At 35.5% G+C, this 23,022-nt stretch overlaps 1 protein-coding gene across 6 annotated transcripts in view; it reads left to right on the top strand.

The window, feature by feature from the left end:
• NR2C1 (nuclear receptor subfamily 2 group C member 1) overlaps positions 1-23,022 on the top strand; it is a 42,169-nt gene that overhangs the window by 10,908 nt on the left and 8,239 nt on the right. For 4 of the 6 annotated variants that reach the window (XM_082636681.1, XM_082636684.1, XM_082636682.1 and 1 more), the window contains 8 exons: positions 688-769; positions 1,965-2,144; positions 3,219-3,366; positions 3,467-3,557; positions 7,661-7,845; positions 9,065-9,230; positions 15,035-15,156; positions 22,259-22,398. In XM_082636681.1, the coding sequence (XP_082492807.1) occupies positions 688-769; positions 1,965-2,144; positions 3,219-3,366; positions 3,467-3,557; positions 7,661-7,845; positions 9,065-9,230; positions 15,035-15,156; positions 22,259-22,398 (1,114 nt within the window). The remainder of the gene's footprint in view (positions 1-687; positions 770-1,964; positions 2,145-3,218; positions 3,367-3,466; positions 3,558-7,660; positions 7,846-9,064; positions 9,231-15,034; positions 15,157-22,258; positions 22,399-23,022) is intronic. The other 2 variants (XM_082636683.1, XM_082636685.1) reach the window with 2 other exon arrangements.

Raw genomic sequence — 23,022 nt, 5'->3', positions numbered from 1 at the left:
CCAAGGCCACCCCACCTAGTCCCCACTAACTTGCTGTCATTAACAGACTCCAGAGTCCATGCTCTCAACCTCTACACGTAACCCAAACCTTAGACAGCTCGAAAAGTTTATACCTTTGTATATCAGTCATGTTCCATAGTTATAAGTAAATGCTTTAACATTTTTTTCTTTATAACTCCTTTTCTATTAAAAAAATTCAGATTTATCTTTTTATGCTGTTATAGCTTATTTTAGTTATGTCATTCCATGTGGAAATATTTTGAGTTATTCAAAGACAAATGTCATGATAGGACTGATAACTGCTGTAGTACTTGAATGTGTTCCATATGAATAATAAATACGTAATGGGTGAGATACAGTAAAAAATACTCATGTATTTGTGTGTTTAAGACTCTGTTTAATTTAATGAAATTGTTATGGAACAAGTTATCGAACAAATTAAAAAGGTATTATTTCTGTCTGTGCTTTTTATAACATGGGAGTTTTAATGTATATGTAAAGAAAATTAAGAATACTTTAATCGATGCATGCCTAATAGAGTTCAAAGTTTCAGAATAACTTATGAAAAAGAAAGCAAAAAGTAAGATTGACTGAATGTTCTTTTAATTTTTTACATGAGAATATTACTAAGTAACAACAAATTATTGTGTTTTTGTTTGTTTGTTTGTTTGGGGGGGTTTTCTTTAGCTCTTAACAGATAATTCTTCCTCCGAACAAGGACCAAATAAGGTTTTTGATCTTTGCGTAGTATGTGGAGACAAAGCATCAGGTAACATTAAAAATAACCTCCTATATGTGTTCTCTTGTTAAAATAACTATCTCACTACCATGTTTCTTCTACTGAAAGTAAAAAGAAAAAGAAACAGGTTGTTTTTATGATTCATATTTGTAGCCTATGAAATTCAACTGATTTTTCCCCAGAGCTTTTTATTCTCCTAAAGGTTTTTTATTTCAGTGCAGTTTAATGTGATCTTGCAATGACATAAAATGCATATTTCAAAGAGTTATGAAAGACAGTTTCACTTTTTGAAAGTAAACCAAACGTGGAAATTTTTCTGAATGTGAAACCAGTTTTGTCAAAGGAATTGCTTAAAAATTAGTTGTGATCCTTAATAACATGTATAATTAGGTTGTTAATCTACCTGTTGAGTCCTGTTCTCATTCCAGGAATACAGAGTAACAGATTATTGAGGTGGAAAAGCTCTGGTTAACCTCTGTGTAATGCTCTGCATAGCTGAGCAGGCACTTCTCCAATCCTATTTCTAGTACTCAGGGTTATGCCATTTTAGTTCCTTCATGCCAGAAATACACACCCATATTTGTTCATATAGATTCACAAGTGCCAGTGGGATAAGTTTAAGGGCCCAGCTTGTTTTCTTTAATCTTTTTTATCTTTTCCATAGCTTCATTAAAAAAAACCTCCACTAGAGCTTTTCCCAGAGTATATTCAGTTTGTTAATAGTTGTGCCAAAGAGATGGTTTGTGAAACGATAGGCTTATCAAAGTATAACAGATTTCTCCAGAAATTTAAAAACTGGAACTCACAATGAGGAAAGATTATTAGATTTCAAATACTAACTGACATTATATTCTTTTTTTGGAGCAAAGTTTTTAGAATAAAATAACTTTTTGCAGTATATAACAGAACTATAATTTGTAAGTGATCTCAGAAGTGAAAATAGTTTTTATATCATGGGGTTATGGGTGATTTTGTTTCTTCTCTTTCCCAAATTTTCCATGCCATTGTTAAGATTACTTTACAAAATTTAAAAACTCATACTGTAATGTATTTTATCAGAGAATAAGTTTGTGCTATTCTCTGTTTGGTAATTCCTAAAAAAATTTTTTTATGTCATAAACAGAAATCTCAGTTTCATTTCATGTTTAAAGGGAAGAAATGGGCTTATTTCATTTCAGTTCTGAAATATGTGACTTTTGTGTTTTCTTAAACATTTTGTCTTTAGGGCGTCATTATGGAGCAGTAACTTGTGAAGGCTGCAAAGGATTTTTTAAAAGAAGTATCCGAAAAAATTTAGTTTATTCATGTCGAGGATCAAAGGACTGTATTATTAATAAACACCATCGAAATCGTTGTCAATACTGCAGGTTACAAAGATGTATTGCGTTTGGAATGAAACAAGACTGTATGTATTAGCTTTAAAGGAGAGAATACTTTTTAAGAATTCAGGCACACTCTTAGAAGTGTGTTAAAATTAACACGTTAAAATATGTCAAATATATATGGTTTTTAATTTAAAGTTTTCCAACTAGAAATATAGAAATATGTGAATATGTATGTATTTTTTATACATTCAACAAATCTTTATTGAGTGCCTATATGCCAGGCATGTATTTTTAGTTTGAACATGGTAATAATAATAATAAAAAACCAACTAACTAGATACAAGTTTAGCTTTTGATTAAACTATCAATACTAAAGTGATTAATAAGGTAATGACAATAGCTAGTATTGAGTTCTCATTATGCTTTACTCTGTGTATAGCGTATGAATTAACTTATTTGTTCTCACAGCAAAATTCTCAGTAGATGCTGCTGTTATCCATTTGACATTTGAGTGAACAGAGGAAATTTAGTAACTTGCCCAAGGTCACACAACTGATAAGTGGCAGAACTTGGACTTTAATCTTGGCAGTTTTTTTTTTTCTCAGAAAATGTATATTTAACAGCTACAGTATACCATCTCCTAAGTATCATGAAATAAAATTGCTATAAAATAAATTAAATATATTACCTCTGTTTTATAAATGAAGACTAAGCAATTGAATTGCTTCTCAAAAGTCTCCCTGCCCTTAACTGAAAAAAGATTTAACTTGGGTCTATTTGTGGTTCTCTATTAGTATTGTTTTCAGTTGGTTAAATATTACTTCATTTTTTAATACTCTTATATAGGTAAGTAAAGGACTCCTAACTGCAGGTTTCCTTTTTGACAGTGAGCTTTTAAAAAATAGGAGGAGTTCTACATTTCTGCCACGGCTGGGGCAGGGAGAGAAAAGAGAACAAGAGATGCACATTGGCCAGTTTTACTATTTTGAAGCAACTTTGTTGAACTTGCAAAAGATTTCTAAAGATTGATGGTTATCTTTGGAGTTCAGTTACTGTAACCATGTCTCCCATTAGCAGCATTGCTGACCTAAAGCTTACATTTGTAATTGCCTGTAAATTCTGCATTGTGATATAAGTTTGACACATTTTTGTAGCTGTTCAGTGTGAAAGAAAACCCATTGAAGTATCAAGAGAAAAATCTTCCAACTGTGCCGCTTCAACAGAAAAAATCTACATTCGAAAAGACCTTCGAAGCCCATTAGCTGCAACTCCAACTTTTGTAACAGATAGTGAAACTGCAAGGTATAGTAAAAACAACCAAAAACCACATATATCAAGGAGCTGGTAATTTGTTTTTCTTCCCAGTGAAACTAAGGCTAAAATTTGTACTTATTTGTTATAGGTCAGCAGGACTGATAGATTCAGGAATGTTTGTGAATATTCATCAGTCTGGCATAAAAACTGAGTCAACTATGCTGATGACACCAGATAAGGTGTGTTTAGTACAATTAATTTAAAGCTTAAATTTTTTTCCTTTTCTCCATCAATTTGGCCAATAGATTTGGTCTTAAATATTCCCTGTTACAAGTTGCTTTTTTTTTTTAAACATAAATTACCATCAACTATTTGGTAGTGGCAAATGACAAAACTAAAAGATTTTAGTGATGAGTTTGATGTCCCTTATTTAAGGGAAAACAATCCATGGATTAGCAGATTACAGTGCTCACAAGCAGTGGAACACTCTTCCAGAGGAAATTTAGTCAAGAGTGAGTTTTATAGAGCATTTGAAGCAGCAGTGAGGAAACAGGGCTTAATTGGCTCAGAGGTTGGGGATTCTCTTGTGACTCTATCGAGTCCTGTTGTCTAGGGTAAGGTGAGCTCACTAAAGCTGGAGCAGGAGGATTGTGACTGGTGTATGATAGGTTTCCTTGACAGGTGTTTCCTTTAAGTGCAAACTGACTTAGGTTTTTGAAGTGGACCAGGTCACTAGAGCAGCCTCCGTTTTGCGAGTCCTGATAATACAAATTAACTTTATCAGTAAAAATGTTCATTATTCCACTAGAACAATTATAGCTTCAACATAAAAATGACAAACATTTAAATGTCTTCCAGGTTTCTTTTTTTATATATCTATAAATTTACTTATTTTATTTATTTTATTTTTGGTTGCGTTGGGTCTTCACTGCACGCGGGCTTTTCTCTGGTTGTGGTGAGCGGGGGCTACTCTTTATTGCGGCGCACGGGCTCCTCATTGTGGTGGCTTCTCTTGTTGCCACGGGCTCTAGGTGCACGGGCTTCAGTAGTTGTGGCACGCGGGCTCAGTAGTTGTGGCTCACGGTCTTTGTATTTGTGGCGCATGAGCTTAGTTGCTCTGCGGCATGTGGGATCTTCCTGGACCAGGGATCGAACCCGTGTCCTGTGCATTGGCAGGCAGATTCTTAACCACTGTGCCACCAGGGAAGCCCTCTTCCAGGTTTCTTTCATCTTGAAATAAAAGTCCTCAGAAATAGAAATGTATAAGTATAAAATTCTTTATATTCCTTTTGTGTTCTCCTACAGATTTTACAGAATTAAGATACTTAAAATATTTCAGGTGAAGAGAAATTCCTAGTGCACCTCTCAAAACATTGACTTGAGTCAAAAATAGGAATAGGGTTGCATGAGCTCTCATATTATGTATCCAGGTCATCTGTGTTCTCTTAGAGAGTTGGAGCAGCTCTTTATTGAGCAAGGCGTCTGAAAGAGAAAAGGTTTGCTTATTTAGATCTAGCATGTAGAGTTTCTCTAGTGTTAAACATTTTTCCTGAAGACAGATTTCAGAGAGACTATGAATAGTGTTTCTCTCAGGCTATAATGTGCTGGTTTCATATGCCCTATAAGATTATTCAGTCTATATATGGCCAGATTTATGCTGTTATTTGTTGCTTGATACTTTAAGGCACTCTTAATACTTTTGCTCTGGAGTCAAATTTCATCTGCCATTTACTAGCTGCATAACCTTGGGCAAGTTATTTGACCTCTTAGTGCCTCAGTTTCTTTCCTCATCTGTAAAATAAGGGATAATAAGAGTGTCTACCTTACAGGCTGAGCTTTAGCATGTTGTTACTAATTGAGGAGATTTGGTATCTTACCATAAATATACATCGTGAGGAATTACATACAAGATTTCACTTATCTACATGGTTTGTGCTTAGAATGGTGGTTACAATTTCATTGACATTACCTCCATTAGGAAAGGAAGAGAACTAAGTTTTGTTGAAAAATTACTATTTGCCCAGACACTGTAGTTTTCTATATGCTTTTATATTAAATTATATTAACAGTCTTGTGCGGTTAGTTTCTGACGAATGGTCCCAAAACTGTCAAGTTACAATGTGAGATCTTTCCACATTAAACATCTAGTTAGGTACACGTTATGAAATGGAAGAGATTATATAAGTGTTTAAGTTTTATTTGAAAATTAGAACACCTAAAAATGTTAACTCCTTTTACTCATATACATACAAGAAGGCTGGAGCAGTGGTTAGGATCATGGGCTTTCCAGTCAGACAGTCTGACTTCCCATCCTGCCTCCACTGCTTACTGCTGGAGTGACAATGGGTAATTCTTCTTATCAGTAGTAAAGGGATGATGATTCCTATTTCACAGGGTTGTTGTGAGGATTAAGTAAAAAACATGTAAGTAGCAATCCTGTAAGAAACTCAGTAACTAGTGGATTACTCAGTAAATGATTCTAGGACCATTCATTAATTTGGGGAGAGCACAAAACTTATTTGCCTACTTATTCAGTGAAATCAATTTCACATAAACTAAAGAATTGATAGAAGAAACGAAGTTTAGGACTTCCCTGGTGGTGCAGTGGTTAAGAATCCGCCTGCCATGCAGGGGACACGGGTTTGATCCCTGGTGCAGGAAGATCCCACATGCCACGGAGCAACTAAGCCCGGGCGCCACAACTGCTGAGCCTGCCAGCCACAACTACTGAGCCCATGCGCCACAACTACTGAAGCCCACGCACCCTGGAGCCCGCACGGTGCAACTACTGTGCCCACGTGCTGCAACCACTGAAGTCCGTGCTCCTAGAGCCCGTGCACTGCAATGAAGAGTAACCCCCACTCACTGCAACTAGAGATAGCCCCCACACAGCAATGAAGACCCAACACAGCCCCCAAAAATAAATAAATAAAATAAAAATTAAAATTAAAAAAAAAAGAAATGAAATTCAAGGAAACATATGTATCCTCTTAGGGTTAATAACACTAAAAACAAAAACCGTAAGGGTATAATGAGGGGACTTTCTCAGTGGTCCAGTGGTAAAGAATCTGCCTTACAATGCAGGGGACGCGGGTTTGATCCCTGGTCAGGGAACTAAGATCCCACATGCCACGGGGCAACTAAGCCGTGTGCCACAACTGTTGAGCTCGCACACCTCAACTAGAGCCCACATGCCACAAGCTATAGAGCCCACGTGCCCTGGATCCTCTGCGCCACTAGCAGAGAGAGAAGACCCACACACTGCAACTACAGAGAAGCCCGTGCACCACAATGAAGAGCCCGCATGCCTCAACGAAGATTCCCCATGTGCTGCAACTAAGACCCAATAGAGCCAAAAAATAAAAAAGAAAAAAAAAAGCTATAATGAAAAAATTTAAATATCTGTGGTCCTATCAATAGGCCATAGAAGGCAACGAAGGGCCTTTCATTAGGTTAGGGTAGAATAATTAGAGCATTTATAAAAGAATGACTAATGAATTGAAGCACATAAAATATATAAAAATCTGAATTTAAAATGATACTCAGAATTCATCTTTCATCGTGAGAGGTTGCTATGGCATTGATTCATTGCTCTAAAAATAGATAAGTAAAAGGAAGAAAAATCAAGCACCTACCTGCCTTTCCTGTACAGATTATATTTCTGGGTAGTCAGAGAGTTAAGGATAGAAAGTTTTTTCATAAAAGAATTATAATTTATATGCATAAAAGAATACACATTAACAAAAATAAGAGCTGAAGACAAATAGGAAAACGTGCAATGTATAACAAAAGCCCAGTATCTTAAATATGTAAAGAGACTTTCCAGCTACACAGTGCCTGATGTTCAATGCATTTAACACAGTGGCTGGTAAAAGTCGACATCCTAGAAGTCTGTTCAATAATCCACTTTCCTTTTTTTTCTCTTTTCATTAATAAAACATTAATTTTATCCTATATAACTTTAAAGTTTGTATAATAAGTTTTGGAAATTACTGTAATAATATTATCAGAATTTTAATGCTAAAAAGAACTTGAAAGACCATCTAATTTGATATCACTTTACAGAGAAAGCACTTGTTACATGGATAGATTAGCCAGTAAGGGCAGTTTTTAGTTTAAAGTAACTTTTGTATAAACATTTCCTAGGAAATGTACCTGATATTTTTAAACTTGTAGTTTCCTCAAGTTCCTCAAAGCTTAGAGCTCTTTGATTTTACTTTTTGGATTTCATTTATCTTAGAGTACTTTTCTTTTGGCATTTCATACTCTAGAATTAGATATTTCAGATTTAAAAGTTTACTGATACCAATTTGCAGAATTTTAATTTTTTTTTTTTTTAAAGGCTGAATCATGTCAGGGAGATTTAAGTACATTGGCAAGTGTGGTTACATCATTAGCAAACCTTGGAAAAACTAAAGACCTTTCTCAAAATAGTAATGAAATGTCTGTGATTGAAAGCTTAAGCAATGGTGATACCTCTTTGTGTGAATTTCATCAAGAAATGCAGACTAATGGCGATGTTTCAAGGTAAGGTCTGTTTTGATCATGTGTCCTTTTGCTCAAGTGTCCTTTAGTATTTCTTAAAATATGTTTATGTTAAATATTATTTACAGAAGTTTCAAAAAACATATTTCTATTAGACTTAGAAAACTTAAGGCATAAGTAAATTTTAATTGAAAAATTCTATTCAATATAAAATGTCCAGCAGGTTACATTGTAAACAGTGAGCCATAAGTGAATATGATAAGATTAGAAATGTAGTCATAAAATTCAGGAATTTTTTTTTCAATAAAGATGATAATTTGGGTCTGATTTTTCAGATATCTTCGTTGCCAGATTTAATCTTTCGTGTATTTAAAGTTAAATATTTGTCTTACTAGGCAGTCATGTTCATTTTCCCCACCAATTTCTAGTGATGAAAATAGATTTTAAAAACTTAGTTGAATCAATTACGATTTTAAGTTTACACTTCAGGAAACTCAAGAAACTCGTATCAGAATTCTACTTTTCCTTCTTTTGGTATTAATACTTAGGATGCAGAAACCAGATTTTTTCAGGCTTTTTTCACACTATTCATCTTCTGAAATATTGAAGAAACTGCGTTTAAGAGTCTCAAATAAGTACTTTGTTAAATATGAGATTTTAAAGAACTGTAGAAGGCATTTCATTGTAAAATATGGGGAGCTATTTTGACTAGTTAATTTGCTAATATTATTTGCCATCCTGATGTCAAATCCTTATAGTTCAGATATAGCTATGTTACCATAAGTTTTAAAGTATTCTCTGAATTTTTAAACAAAATTAAAACCTAACTTTGTGTTGTGTAGAATACAATAAAGTCAACATAAGTTCTTGCCCTTGTTTTTCTAAATAACTTCTGTATGTAAAATAAATGGGCTGATACCTTGTAGTATCAAACGTATAACTTGTAAAAGCATATTTTCATACCAAAGCATAAGAATTTTTCTCCCCTTAAATTACATAAGTTTTTTTTAAAAGACTTTAATTCTCTGGTAAAATACATTAATATAATATAGTTTTTCATACTACATATTTGAAGTTTAATTTGTTGCTTTTGGAGAGAGTGAGTCAAAGACATCACTGAAATAGAATGCTCAGTGATACACCAAAGTTCTATTTTCTAAACAATTTTTAAGGCCTAAATCTTAACTTCAGAATTTTATATAGAATTTTCATTTTATTGTGGAGATTGGCCAAGCTCACAGCTTCTGATGTCTCCTTATAGGGCATTTGACACTCTTGCAAAAGCATTGAATCCTGGAGAGAGCACAGCCTGTCAGAGCTCAGTAGAGGGCATGGAAGGAAACGTACATCTAATTGCTGGAAACTCAAGCATAAATTACATCGAAAAAGAGGGGCCACTTCTCAGCGATTCACATGTAGCTTTCAGGGTATTTCTATATATATATATATATATATTTCATAATTTTTATGTTGGTTACCATTTTGATTTTAATTGTCCTTTCAAAAATCAAAGTATATTCGTTGTGCTTTTAACGTCAGAAATACCCCTGATAGAATTTGAGACAGCAGCTAAAACACATAAAATAATGGCTCAATAAAACATCCTGTTTATAAATCATAGTCATTATATCAGATAACATGTTGAAGAGTATAAACGTTAGCTTTTAGAACATTTAGACATTTTTTCATTTATACTCTATTAAATATAGTTTTGTTGATGGTGGTATTTTTAACTTAATATTGGCATTTGTGATGTGTTGAATCCACTGGTTTATCCAGTGCCTAGCTACTACTACTTTAGTGTAAACCAGTTATCTAAGACCCAGATATTCTGCTTTTACCAAGTAACTACAAAGAACACAATTAATTATATATTGCCCCAATTAGCTAGCTCTCAGCTTTATTTTAAGAAGGTTAAAATTATTTAATTCTAACTTTTGGTTTTTAACTTTTTATACTCTAACCACTTGGAGAAGGTACATTTGTAATTTCTTTTTTGCTTCCTTAAATATGTTAATTTATGATGGAAACAGTACATGTGGAATACTAGAAACAATGCATGTAGAATACTAGAAAATAACTTTCTGGCATTTGATTTGTCATTCAAATCATATTTGGACCACAGCTATAGAGAGGCTGACCATTGAGGCCCTACATTAAGACCCTGCTGTTCTGACCCCTCCATTTTAACCGCTCTTTATCTGTGCTCTGCCAGTTCTCAGTACTATTAGCGAATCATATGCAAGTGATTGCAAGTACTTAGGAGATTTCAATTAGCAATGCATAGCCGTCCTGGAATACCTGAGGGTAGTTGCTCTTGACTTTACTATAGATTACAAATTTCCATGGATTTCTTACGAAAATATGCACAGTTATCAAATAGATATGTGTGCTACTGGCAGAAATAATGAACACAAATCTAACACTGGCCAGAACTGCATATGATAAAATTTATTCTTGTAAAATTGGACTTGTAGAAATGGCCCAGAGAAAACTCACAGTGGCTTAAATAATAATGGCTGTAATTTGATATAGGCAATAAAACATATCAGTGAAACCAGTCTTTATGGAACATTTCACCAAAGATAATTTACGTGGAAAAAATTAGAAATGTTTTACTTGCACTTTACAAGAAAAAATTTTATGGGGGCTGTAAGAACAGGCAGTGGGAATAATCAGTGTCATTCTTTAAAATTTTGTTTTGGACAGGTGAATTGGGGAAATTAGAACTTTTTTTTCCCTTCTAGAATTGGTTTTTTTCATTCTGTCTTTGACCCGCCATACTCTGGGTATCCTCAGAATCAGCACTATGAAGTTTCTTGCTCTCCTGAAAAGGACAGCTCCTTCTTTCTCTGATTCTTATTTACAGCCTCTTGAGTTTTACTTTTCAGTGAGTTCCCAGCCTGGTACTGTCATGATTAGTTCTCTCATTGAGATTTTATGGTCATGAGTTTCAAGCCCTGATATCTATAATCAAAAATTCAGTCCTCGGGCTTCCCTGGTGGCGCAGTGGTTGAGAGTCCGCCTGCCGATGCAGGGGACACGGGTTCGTGCCCCGGTCCGGGAGGATCCCACATGCCGCGGAGCGGCTGGGCCCATGAGCTACGGCCGCTGGGCCTGCGTGTCCGGAGCCTGTGCTCCGCAACAGGAGAGGCTGCAACAGTGAGAGGCCCGCGTACCTCAAAAAAAAAAAAAAAAAAATTCAGTCCTCCCAATTGCTGAACTAACTAGCATTTTGTTTCTCTCTGGCATTTTTGTGTACAGTGCAGTTTGCACATGCTTTCATGCACATTCTTTCATTTGAGCCTCACCACGGTCTGTTGAGAAGCTTTGGATTTTTATTGTCGTTTTGTAAATGAGAAGAGATTTGGAGGCTTTCGTTGTCTTATTGAAAGCATTCCAGACATTAAGAAGAAATAGTCTAATATTTAACTTGCATTTTGATTCTGAAGAATCTAGGACAATAGTAATATTTAACATTTTTATTAAGCTTTAGTTTCTGTTGTGATTTCCTATACTTTATTCCACTTGATTTTTTAAAATTTCCTATACAAATAATCAAGGTGGATAGAATTACCATTTAGAAATAAGCGTATGAGACAGAGGTAGGTATTTCTAAAACTGTTCTTCTCTGATGTTCATTATCTCAATATTAGGATCACAGTCCTTCTAGTCACCATGTTTGATGTTTGGGAGACATTGTCATTCTCCCCAAACCTCACTACCTTCCATTCTATGACAGAATCCTAACCATTCTATTGTTTGAATTTCTCGCTTCCTCTTCATTTTTACTGCCATATTTCATTCCTTTACAACTTTTTTACTTAAGCTGTTAATAGTAATTAACCTTTGCTTCCAGTCTCCTCATCTTGTCCTGTGCACTGGTGGCAGAGTGACATTTGTTAAAAACAGCCCAGTTTTGCTTCTGTGCTGCCTAAAATTCTTCAGTAGTTTTCCATTGCCCATCGTTTCTCAGACATGCCTGTCCCTTTCTTGGCCCTTTCTACAGCTCATTCAGTTTCCATTTTATTCCTCTGTTGAGACTACAACACCTAGCTTAGTGGCTCACAGGGAAAGATGCAGTAATATGGTTGCTGAATTACTATGTAATCCAGGGTCACACAGCTAATTAATGACAAGTTGGAAGTATTATAGAATCCAGGTCTGCTAATTCAAGTCAAATGATTTTTTATTTTATTTATTTATATTTATTTATTTTTGGCTGCTTTGGGTCTTCGTTGCTGCGCGGGGGCTTTCTCTAGTTGTGGCGAGTGGGGGCTACTCTTTGATGCAGTGCACGGGCTTCTCATTGCAGTGGCTTCTCTTGTTGCGGAGCACAGGCTCTAGGCGCGTGGGCTTCAGTAGTTGTGGCACACGAGCTCAGTAGTTGTGGCGCACGGGCTTAGTTGCTCTGCAGCATGTGGGATCTTCCAGACCAGGGCTCAAACCCATGTCCCGTGCATTGGCAGGCAGATTCTTAACCACTGCGCCACCAGGGAAGTCCCCTGATAACTTTTTAGAAGCTGTATCATTCAGCCTGTTTTCAGAACTGCTAGAAAGGTAATTGCAGACAAGTAATGACTTCTAAAATAGGTAGCCAAGTTTAGTTCATGTCAACACTCTTTTTAAAAATCGTCTTAATATAATAAATGTGTATAATTTGAAAAATGTGTTTAATTCAATTTATAAACCTGAAAATCCACAGGCATTTTTGGGAAACTTTAACACCTTTGTAGTAGAAATTCACCTTCTCTGTATAGAGGAAGAAATCTTTGTCTTTTCAGTCTAAAAGACCTGTTGAATGAATTGTTTCTTCAGCTAGCATTGGCTTTCTGATTGATATTGCTAGAGGTATATCTTGCTTTAAGAAAATTAAGTATGTAAAACAGATAAATTACAAGCCATTTCCTCTCTCTATAAAATAATACAACATGGCAGTCTTTTGAATAATGAGTTCTTCTAGTATATATTGCAAGTGGTTTCAGTTTTATGATTAGAGCAACAGAGACTTTGCAACGTTGCCACCACTGTTGTGTAAATCAGGGTGCATCTGTACTTTTAGCCCTTATATCCAGTTTTTACATATTATAAGTATTTCATTTGTTTAAAAGTGATTTTAAACTACTTAGCAAAGGGTAATCTTGTTTTTGCAACTTGTTCCTCCCCCCTTAAAACTAGTAATCTTTGGTAATCCCCGACTTTTCAGGCTTTGTTTCCCCTACTCACCTTAGTTCTGAAAACGTATGATAGGTCCCAATTTGTTTTTCATAGACTTATGTGCAGAAACAATTGCATCCTAATAATTATATTTATCATGCTTAATATCTGCTTACCTACAATTCTTTTAAGAATTGTCTTAAGTAATGTTATTTTAATTTACTGCTCCAGTAAACATTTCTTAAACATTTAAAAAATTATCTTTTCACACATGGAATTTCAACTGTCAGTTGCCCTGTTGTTTTATTACTTGACACCATTTATAAATAGATAAACCATTTATGGCTAATATTGAACAAAAGAAGTTAATACTTTTTACATTTTTATATAACATTTCCAGAGAACTTTGATATCATTTTGATGAAAACCTTTGATCTGTTTGGCATCGTAGACACCTTTGAGAATCTGATAAAAGCTATATATGCCTTCCCCAGAAAAATACATATGGACGTATCCACCCATCCCACCATAGAGGTAGCCACTGTTTACTGTGTGGTGTATCTCCTCCTGTCACATATATATAATATAATACATATAAAATGTATCTGTGGGCTTCCCTGGTGGCGCAGTGGTTGAGGGTCCGCCTGCCGATGCAGGGGACGCGGGTTCGTGCCCCTGTCCGGGAGGATCCCACATGCCGCGGAGCGGCTGGGCCCGTGAGCCATGGCCGCTGGGCCTGCGCGTCCGGAGCCTGTGCTCCACAACAGGAGAGGCCACAACAGTGAGAGGCCCGCATAATGCAAAAAAAAAAAAAAAAAAAAAAATGTATCTGTATATACACATACTCTCTTCTTAACATAAATTGGGTCATCTACATATTATTTTGCTGATTTTTCTACGTAGATGTCTGTGAAATGTTTTTCCTATGCTATCTCAGTTTATCTTACTAATTTTAATGCCTACAAGATACCTTATAGCATGGATTATTCTTTTCCCTAGAGATAGAAGTTTGGGTTATTGCCAGCATTTAATTTCTCTGTTAAGAGTGGTGCTGAAATGGACATCCTTATATGTGCTTTTTTTTGTGCATGTATGCAAGTATCTTTTTGGAATAGAGATTTAGAAGTGGCATGGTTAGGTCATAGGATAAACTCAATTTTAAAATTTTGATAGATGCAGCCAAATTGCCCTTCACTTTACCAATACTCAGAAGTATGTGTTTCCCTGTATCATCACCTATGCTTGATATTATTCATCATTTTAATAATTTTAAAATAGAAAAAAAGTTTATGGATGAAATTACGTTTCATTTATAGCAATAAAAGTTCTCTTTAACAAGATGTTCAAAAATGCTTTTAGAAGTATTTTGATGTAGGATATTTATTTCCAACACATTTAAAATAATTACCTACGGTCAGCAGTACAGACTGATAGCCTGTGAGCATTATGGCCACAGACACATTTTGTTTTACCTGTAGATTAAATGGGGAGATTTTACAAAGAAGCTGCTCTTTGAAAAATGGAAAGAACTGGTAGTACTGAGCCCAGATTCCCATAAGTTTTCAATGTTGAATTCAAGTCACAGTCATGCCCTTTATCTGGGAATATGCACTTCCCAGATGGCATCAGCAGGCCCACTTCACTCGTCATTCTCCTGACCCTGTGAGCATTTGAATTTGTTATCCCCGTAGCCTAAATGAAAGGGGCATTTAACATAAAGGATTGCTCCTTAAACTGAATTTGTTGTATATCACTGTTAATGAAGGGAGGGAAGGAAAAGACATGTTGTTAGACCAAGACAAAAAGTAATTTTAAAAAACAACCAGATGTCATGGTTGGTATTTGTTAAGTGGAATTCTGCTTTATCTGGATTTGCTTTGTTAGAAACTATGGTCTTCTCATTTATTCTAAATCCTATTTTTAGCTGTAAAATCTAGTGACTTGGATTATTTCAAGATTTGCCTTTGGGTTAATAATTGGTTATTTGATACGTTTACATTTAACTTTTTCAAAGAAATGATGATTTAGAATTGTCTGACGTAAAATAACTTACCTCAGTCCCTGTTCTCACTAGCTCACCATGCCGTCTCCTATGCCTGAGTACCTGAATGTGCACTACATTGGGGAGTCTGCCTCCAGACTGCTGTTCTTATCAATGCACTGGGCACTTTCGATTCCTTCCTTCCAGGCTCTAGGGTAAGTGTCTTGAAGTCCTTGAATATAAGTGTGAGTTTCTAGCACAGACGTACATTAGGCAAGAACTTTTATTTTGGGAGGATTTGATTAAAGGGGGGAAAAATGATATAACATTATAACTTGAAATTTTGTCATTTATATGATAAATCATGGCAGGTGGTATTTACTGTATATTATTTTTATGTGGAAGATTATCTGAACTTCATAATTTGACTAAGTTAATAATTTGAATGAAGTAAATGCAGTGGAGCTGATAAATCATGGCCAGCATTTGTAATAGGCCATCTTTGATTGACTTAAGTTAGGGAGGCTCTAGGGATGTCTTGGGGTTGTTGTTTCCCTCCACCACCACTGTTTCAGTGTCACCTCAGGCTTGTTAGTAAGGTGCTGAAACTTGTATACACTGAATATGTTTGAAAATAGAATCATGTGGTTGCTCCAAAAAAGGGTAAGAAAATGTAAATTACCCCATATGACCACTGTGATGATTTGGAAGTTTGGTTCTGCTACTGAAGGGCACATCTGTATTCTGTATGAATTAGATGGTAATGGAAAATGGTCTACTGTAAGAAACCCAAGCTTTATCTAAAGTTTGCCAGATTTATTTATATTGCTTTAAAGTAACTGGGATGAAGAAGCAAAGAGACAATGGAAAAAGTTAAGCCCATAGTTAGAAAAGTATTGTTTGAGTTGTAGGACCTTACTCTACAATATGATTTCATAAACAGTTCAGTTTCATATCCTGTACATCTGTTTTCCCATTCGTCAAATAGGAATAATAACTGCTCACTCTTTATCCTTAGAGAATATTTTGAATATAACTAAAAAACATATCTGAATCATGACTGTAAAAGGCATATATAGAACCCCACTATAATTTGACTTATTAATCAGTGTTGGATGTACCATGCATTAAATCATGTACTTAAATAATATAGTTGCGTAGACTAAAAGCCTGATTTAGAATGGTTAACCTTCAATTTAAAATGATTGATAGCCCTCTCTCTCAAAATAACATTTAACTTTTAGGATTTCTCCAGTCTGCTTAAGAAAAAATTAAAATACAATGTAAATTTACAGGTTAACAGTTTATTTATTTTAAAGCATTAAGTGTGATTCCCTAAGCTTGTAACTGGCATACATATGCTTTGAAAAGTAACCTGGTGATATTTTTAAGAATAGGCTATCAATTATTATAGTAAAAAACAAAAGGAAAGATGTAGCAGGGAGTGATTTGAATTCCTTGAGTTGGTTCTAACACCATTGATCTTAAGTATGTCTGTTAAATTGAGTGTGATTATCCTATAGAAATAGTCCGAATGTTGGAGAAACCAGAAATAAAGCCTGGACTTGCCAGTTATAATATAATTTTATAGTGGCAGCCACATTTCCCTGTGATCTGTATTGAAAAATCAGTTTCAATATAACTGCCACGGAACTCTTTGCAATTAGAATTAACTATTGTGTAGCATTTGAAGTCATTAATTGCTACGTAAACTCTTATTTATTATCACTATCTAGATAATTTATAGTTTGAATTAATCAGATGGATGACAACTAAGTACTAATGATGGGAAATTCTTTTATGCTGTAATAAAAGCTATTCTGAGTCTCCTAGAAACTGGCATTGCTTGCATTTTTATCTCTAGATACAAAACTTGGAAACAAAGCCCTAATTTTATAGAGAGAAACAAAGCAATGTTACTCATTTTCTAAAAGTCAAGTTTGTTTTGGTCAGTTTAATGGAGGGGAACAGTAGTTTAAAGAATCTTATACAGTGGGTAGTTAATACTATTTGTATTTTACAATCTTTCTCTGTTTTACAAAGATGTTGCTTTTCTGTTTAAGATTTGTAGTGTCGATACTTACAGGAATTCAGTTGTTTTTTCAGTTCTATCTGCATAATTTAGGTAAGTGACTACAGTAATAGATTCAGTTGGAGGGAGGGGCACTGGACATGATTTGTCTGGAGTAAAGGCAGCAATCCTCTTTAACTAGATTCTTGTAACCAAAAGTTCCAAGCTATCACCATTTGCTACAGGAGACTTTACTGAATAATTTAAAAACCTTCCATTAAATGCTAACCCTGAAAGTTGACTCTTTTAAAATCCCACTGAGACACAGTAATGTTTACTATAACTGTGGGTTTGAAACCAGTTCTCTTGCCATATCACGATTTTTCCCTAAGGAAAAAACAGATGCTACCAGGTAAAGTATAATGCCTTGCTTATATAAAGCCAAATGGTTAGGTTATCCCCCAAGTTCAAAAGTCATATTCCTTTATCAAAATAAATAGTATAAACAATGATCTGATCTCTAATTATGAGTACTACATACATATTTTATTTTATTTTATTTATTTATTTATTTTTTTTGCGGTACACGCGCCTCTCACCGCTGCGGCCTCTCCTGCTGCGGAGCACAGGCTCCGGACGCACAGGCTCAGCGGCCATGGCTCACGGGCCCAGCCGCTCCGCGGCACGTGGGATCCTCCCGGACCGGGGCACAAACCCGCGTCCCCTGAATCGGCAGGCAGACCCCCAACCACTGCGCCACCAGGGAAGCCCTACATACATATTTTAATGAACATTAACAATCTAGTACAATTGTTAGAGGAAAATACCTATATCTATTTGTGAAAGAAGTTACGTTTACTCTTATGCAACTTATTTATTAACACTTGTGTTGCACCTGACTGCCTCCTCTACCCAGCTCTTTTGTTTCTCAAAGGAAAGATGTTTTGAAAATAGGTGGTATAATGTGACTACAATAGTCATTTGTTTGTTTTCCCTAACAAGAAAAAACTGGCAGCACACATGCCCTTATACCACAGATATTAGCCTTGAATGGAGGAGGTCTCTGCTGAGAAATTTGACTTTAGCATTTTACTTGCTAAAATTTGTAATGATTTATTTTAAAAAATCATAGACTTTGACCACCTCGGTTCAAATTCTGGATTTATTCATTTGCTAGCTCTGTTATTTAACTGAGGCTCCACTTCTACATCTGTAAATTAGCAGAAATGCTTCCTTGCAGGTCATGCTACTTAAGGTAGCTGATCGGTGTAAACTTCTTCAACGCAGTGCTGCTGACAAAGTAGATAGTAAATGCTCATTTTCCTTCATACTCTTAGGAACCTTCTTTTTAAAGGAGACTTGCTGTCTTTCTTTCTGAATGAACTTTGAAGAAACATACTTGAACAATGTAGCTAACTATACTACAAGGATTTTATGTTTTGGATGAAAAGTGTAAATAGAGGGACTTCCCTGGAGGTCCAGTGGTTAAGACTTTGTCTTCCAATGCAGGGGGTGCGGGTTTGATCCCTGGGCTGGGGGCTAAGATCGCACATGCCTCGTGGCCAAAAAACTACAACATAAAACAGAAGCAATACTGTAACAAATTCAATAAAGGCTTTAAAAATGGTCCACATCAAAAAAAACCTTTAAAAAATGTAAATAGATATCTTTCTATAATTGATCTCTGCAATTAGCTCCTTCACTTTTCCTTTGGAAACAAAATAATCTGGTGGTTAATTCCTCAATTGCCACTTTTCATCTTTTTTCCTTAGGGGTACTCATCCTTTGCGCTGATACTCCTTAACGTTTTCTCTGAGTCTTCCTCAACAATGCCAGCGTATTTTCTTACTAAGAGCTGTAGCACAGGCCATTAAAAACTTTGACTTTTTTAATCAGTTGGCTCTGTTCTTTTCCCTTTCCTTTGATCACTGGTTGATTACCTTGGTTAGCTGTTTCCTCTTTTAAACTTCAGAATCAGCGGTTAAGGTGAAAACCAAATTACTTCAGACTTTTCCATCATGTTTGCTTTTAACCTTTTCCTCATGTTTATAAACTGTTAAAGTAATACTGAAGTATAGCAATATAAAGTAAAACTTTACTCTCCAGAGGTAACTAACCCCACTGTTAAAGTTTGGTTTCCTACCAGATCTTTTCCATGCCACATTCAATCAAATACACAAACACTTACACATCCTATTCTTTGCCTTTCTTTTTACACTTATATAATGGACATCTTATATCAGCATGTGTATTCTCCTATTCTTCTTAATGGCTACCTAAGTATTCCATTTTATGGATTTATTATAATTTACTCATCCCTTATTAGTAAACATTTGGGTTGTTGCTAGTGTTTTGCTGGTGGTCGTGTTATATCCAAAGCTACAATAAGCATTGTAGCATTGTATATATATATATTTTCCTACTTGTGTTAGTATTTCTACAAGATAGCTTCTTACAAGTGGCATTGTTGAGTCTGAGAGGGTATATACATTATAGTTTTTTGGCAGGTACTACCAAATTGTCCTCCAGAAAACTATTCAGTCAGTTTATGCTGATACAAGCAATGAATGAGAATGAATGCTTATTTCCTCACACACTCCTCAATGCTGGATTTTATCCATCTTTTCTGATAAATGAAAGTAGTAGCTTGTTATCTTTTATTTCATTTGATTTAGTTTGAAATTGAATCTTCTTCCTTTTTTTCTTTCTTCTTTTTTTTTTTTTTGGCCATGCAGCTTGCAGGATCTTAGTTCCCCGACCAGAGATTGAACCCGGGCCCTTGGCAGTGAGAGCACGGAGTCCTAACCACTGGACCACCAGGGAATTCCCAAGATTGAAATTTTAATCATTTTTATATGGAGATTTTTTTAAAATTTATTTTTGGCTGTGTTGGGTCTTTGTTGCTGCACACAGGCTTTCTCTAGTTGCGGGGGGCAGGGGCTACTCTTTGTTGCGGAGCATGGGCTTCAGTAGTTGTGACATGCAGGCTTCAGTAGTTGTGGCTTGTGGGCTCTAGAGCACAGGCTCAGTAGTTGTGGCACACGGGCTTAGTTGCTCCGTGGCATATGGGATCTTCCCTGACCAGGGCTCAAACCCATGTCCCCTGCATTGGCAGGTGGATTCTTAACCACTGTGCCACCAGGGAAGCCCTATATGGGGATTTAAAAATACTGATTTTCTCTTCATTTAAACTTTACTTTCAAATAGATTTTGATAGCCAGTTTCTTATGGCAAGTAATTCTTCTCAGATACTGAATGGAAATGAGAGATCAGCTTGGAGATAAAATTTCCCCTGAATAATTCCCAGTGAGAAAAATTACTTTCTGTATTCTGAAGTTGACAGTATTAGCATTTGTTTGAATATATTCAATTCTTAAATAAAATGTAATGTTGTAAAGGTGGCTGTGGTTCTTAACTTGATGAATGATTTATGTTAAACATGCTGATTATCCTATGGATTATCCTAATTTTAAAGATTTATTAAGAAGAAAAAAGTTCAAGTGCCTTTTATCAGGATGTACATATTTCCTATAGGATGTTCTTAACACCTTAAATCTCTTTAGAGAAAGGGAAAAGAAATCTCATTCTTTTGTTATCTTGTTTATAATAAAGTATATAGTTCTTGGTTTAAATATTGCTTAATTGGAAAATGATCGTGAGTTCTCACTTCTGCCTGTTCTGTATCTCCCACAATCAGAAATCATTTGCAGATTCATTTTATATGCTGTCTACTGTGCTGTTCACTGAGATACAGAAATGAATAAAGGAGTCTGTGCATTCAGTGAGGTTTTAATCTAGTATAGGAGACAGATTCCTAAACCAGTAATTTAGAATACCATGAAATAAGTATAAAATATAAGTATATTTATGGCACTGAAGGGGTGTAATTAACTATCTTGGGGAAATGTAGTAAGAGAATGTTTCAGTTAAAAAGTGAGTTCTGGGACTTCCCTGGCGGTCCAGTGGTAAAGGCTCTGCGCTTCCATTGCAGGGGGCACAGGTTCGATCCCTGATCGGAGAATTCACATCCCACATGCTGTGCAGCACAGCAAAAAAAAAAGTGAGCTCTGAGTTATATTTTGAGGGATAAATAGGAATTAGCCAGTAAAACAAATTGGGGAAAGCACATTCCAAGAAGGGAGGGCAGCATTTAGTAATTCAGTCATCAGTTTTTATTGAACACCTACTACATGCTGGTTATCACCTCAACAAGTTTACCATTGTTCTTCCCTCTTCCTGGAATACTAGTTCTCTAGGGGTTTTTTGTTTGTTTTTGTTTAGGTTCTTTCCCATCTTTCTCTACTTAGATGTCAGCCCCTCAGAAAGGCCTTCTCTCTACTCCCACTCCATTTTACAATGCATCATCCTACTTTATAGTAATGTAGAATTTTCATTACCAGAAACCAATGTTTGTATAACCGTATATATATGTGTGTGTATAATATTTATATAAAATATTTGAAGTGGTTTTTTTTATTATGTTTCCCTTCTGTTTCATGAAGGCAGACTTTATTCATCTTGTTTATTGCTTTTTCTCTAGTGCCTAGAACAGTGCCTGGCATATACTTTATTGTCATGGCCTATTCACATAATTCTTATATTTGTGTCTCATAACAACTCTTTGAGCAAGATATAGGGCATATAGTGTCTCTGTATTTTATATAGTTAAGCAGCTGAGACCCAGGACTCTTTGCCTAATTTCAATCAGTGGATCTAGGTTTTATAACCCTGGTGGCTTGACTCCTATTCCAGTACTTGTTTTACTTTCTCAAGCTGCTGAGATTTTTTTATTCAGAAACTCAGGAAAGGGCTTCTGACCCTTCTTATCTTTGCTACTCCTAGCAAAATCTTTGGTGTCTCATTTATGGGATACTTATATCTCATCTGAAACATAGAATAAACCAATTCTCCCAGGAAATTGGTTGGTTATCTATCATCAGATAATTCTAACTGCCCTTTTAAAGAAGGTTTTTAAATGTATGCTTTTGCTTTTAATTTTTTTTAAACACCTTTACTCCATCTGTTTCCATGAAATGTGGGCTTAAAGCCCCAACTTTTAGTTTGAAATACTACTTGCAACTGTTCTTATAAACTGGCTGATTGATTAATGAACTAGCAAATTAAATTTCTAAACCTTATCAACTAAAGTCAGGTACACAGAATAAAGAATTGATCAAGTCCATTCCCGGTTGGCCATTTAGAATAATTTTAGTTCAGTAACATTGTATTTTTAACTATATGAGTCAGTTGTAAAGTTTTATAAAATATATTTTAATATTTGATATTTGTTTATTTTGTTTTTATAGGCAAGAAAACAGTATATTATTGGTGAAAGCCTACTGGAATGAACTTTTTACTCTTGGTCTTGCCCAGTGCTGGCAAGTGATGAATGTAGCAACTATATTAGCAACATTTGTCAATTGTCTTCACAGTAGCCTTCAACAAGGTAAAAAGCACCTTACTTATTTCCTTTTCTAGGATATAAGAGGGGGGCGTCAGTTTTATAGTATTATGTTTAAAGTTAGGTATTAAAAGATACCAACATCCTTTTTACTTTAGATAATTTTTACATTTTGATAAATTCATTCCTTAATCACCCCAAAATAGTTTTAAATGAGAGCACAACAAAACTGAAACAAGCGTATTTAAGTGCTATTTCTGATCAGGCCTCGTGAATTTTTTGTACTTGGATATACATACCAAAGAATCCAGGGTAAGTTATATAGAGATGATCAAATATTTATAAATGTATACTTCCCACCAGTTTTTTTTTTTTTTTTGGTGGGGGTGCTGTGTTGGGTCTTCGTTGCTGTGCGTGGGGTTTCTCTAGTTGCGGCGAGCGGGGGCTACTCTTTGTTGTGGTGCACACTCTTCTCATTGCGGTGGCTTCTCTTGTTGCGGAGCATGGGCTCTAGGCACGTGGGATCAGTAGTTGTGGCTTGTGGGCTCTAGAGCGCAGGCTCAGTAGTTGTGGTGCACGGGCTTAGTTGCTCCACGGCATGTGGGATCTTCACGTACCAGGGATCAAACCGGTGTCCCCTGCATTGGCTGGCGGATTCTTAACCACTGC

Source organism: Mesoplodon mirus (assembly GCF_964341445.2).
Source record: "Mesoplodon mirus genome assembly, chromosome: 11".
Lineage (NCBI taxonomy): Eukaryota > Metazoa > Chordata > Mammalia > Artiodactyla > Ziphiidae > Mesoplodon > Mesoplodon mirus.
Note: the sequence above shows the minus strand (reverse complement) of the source record. Positions and strands in the feature narration are given on the sequence as shown.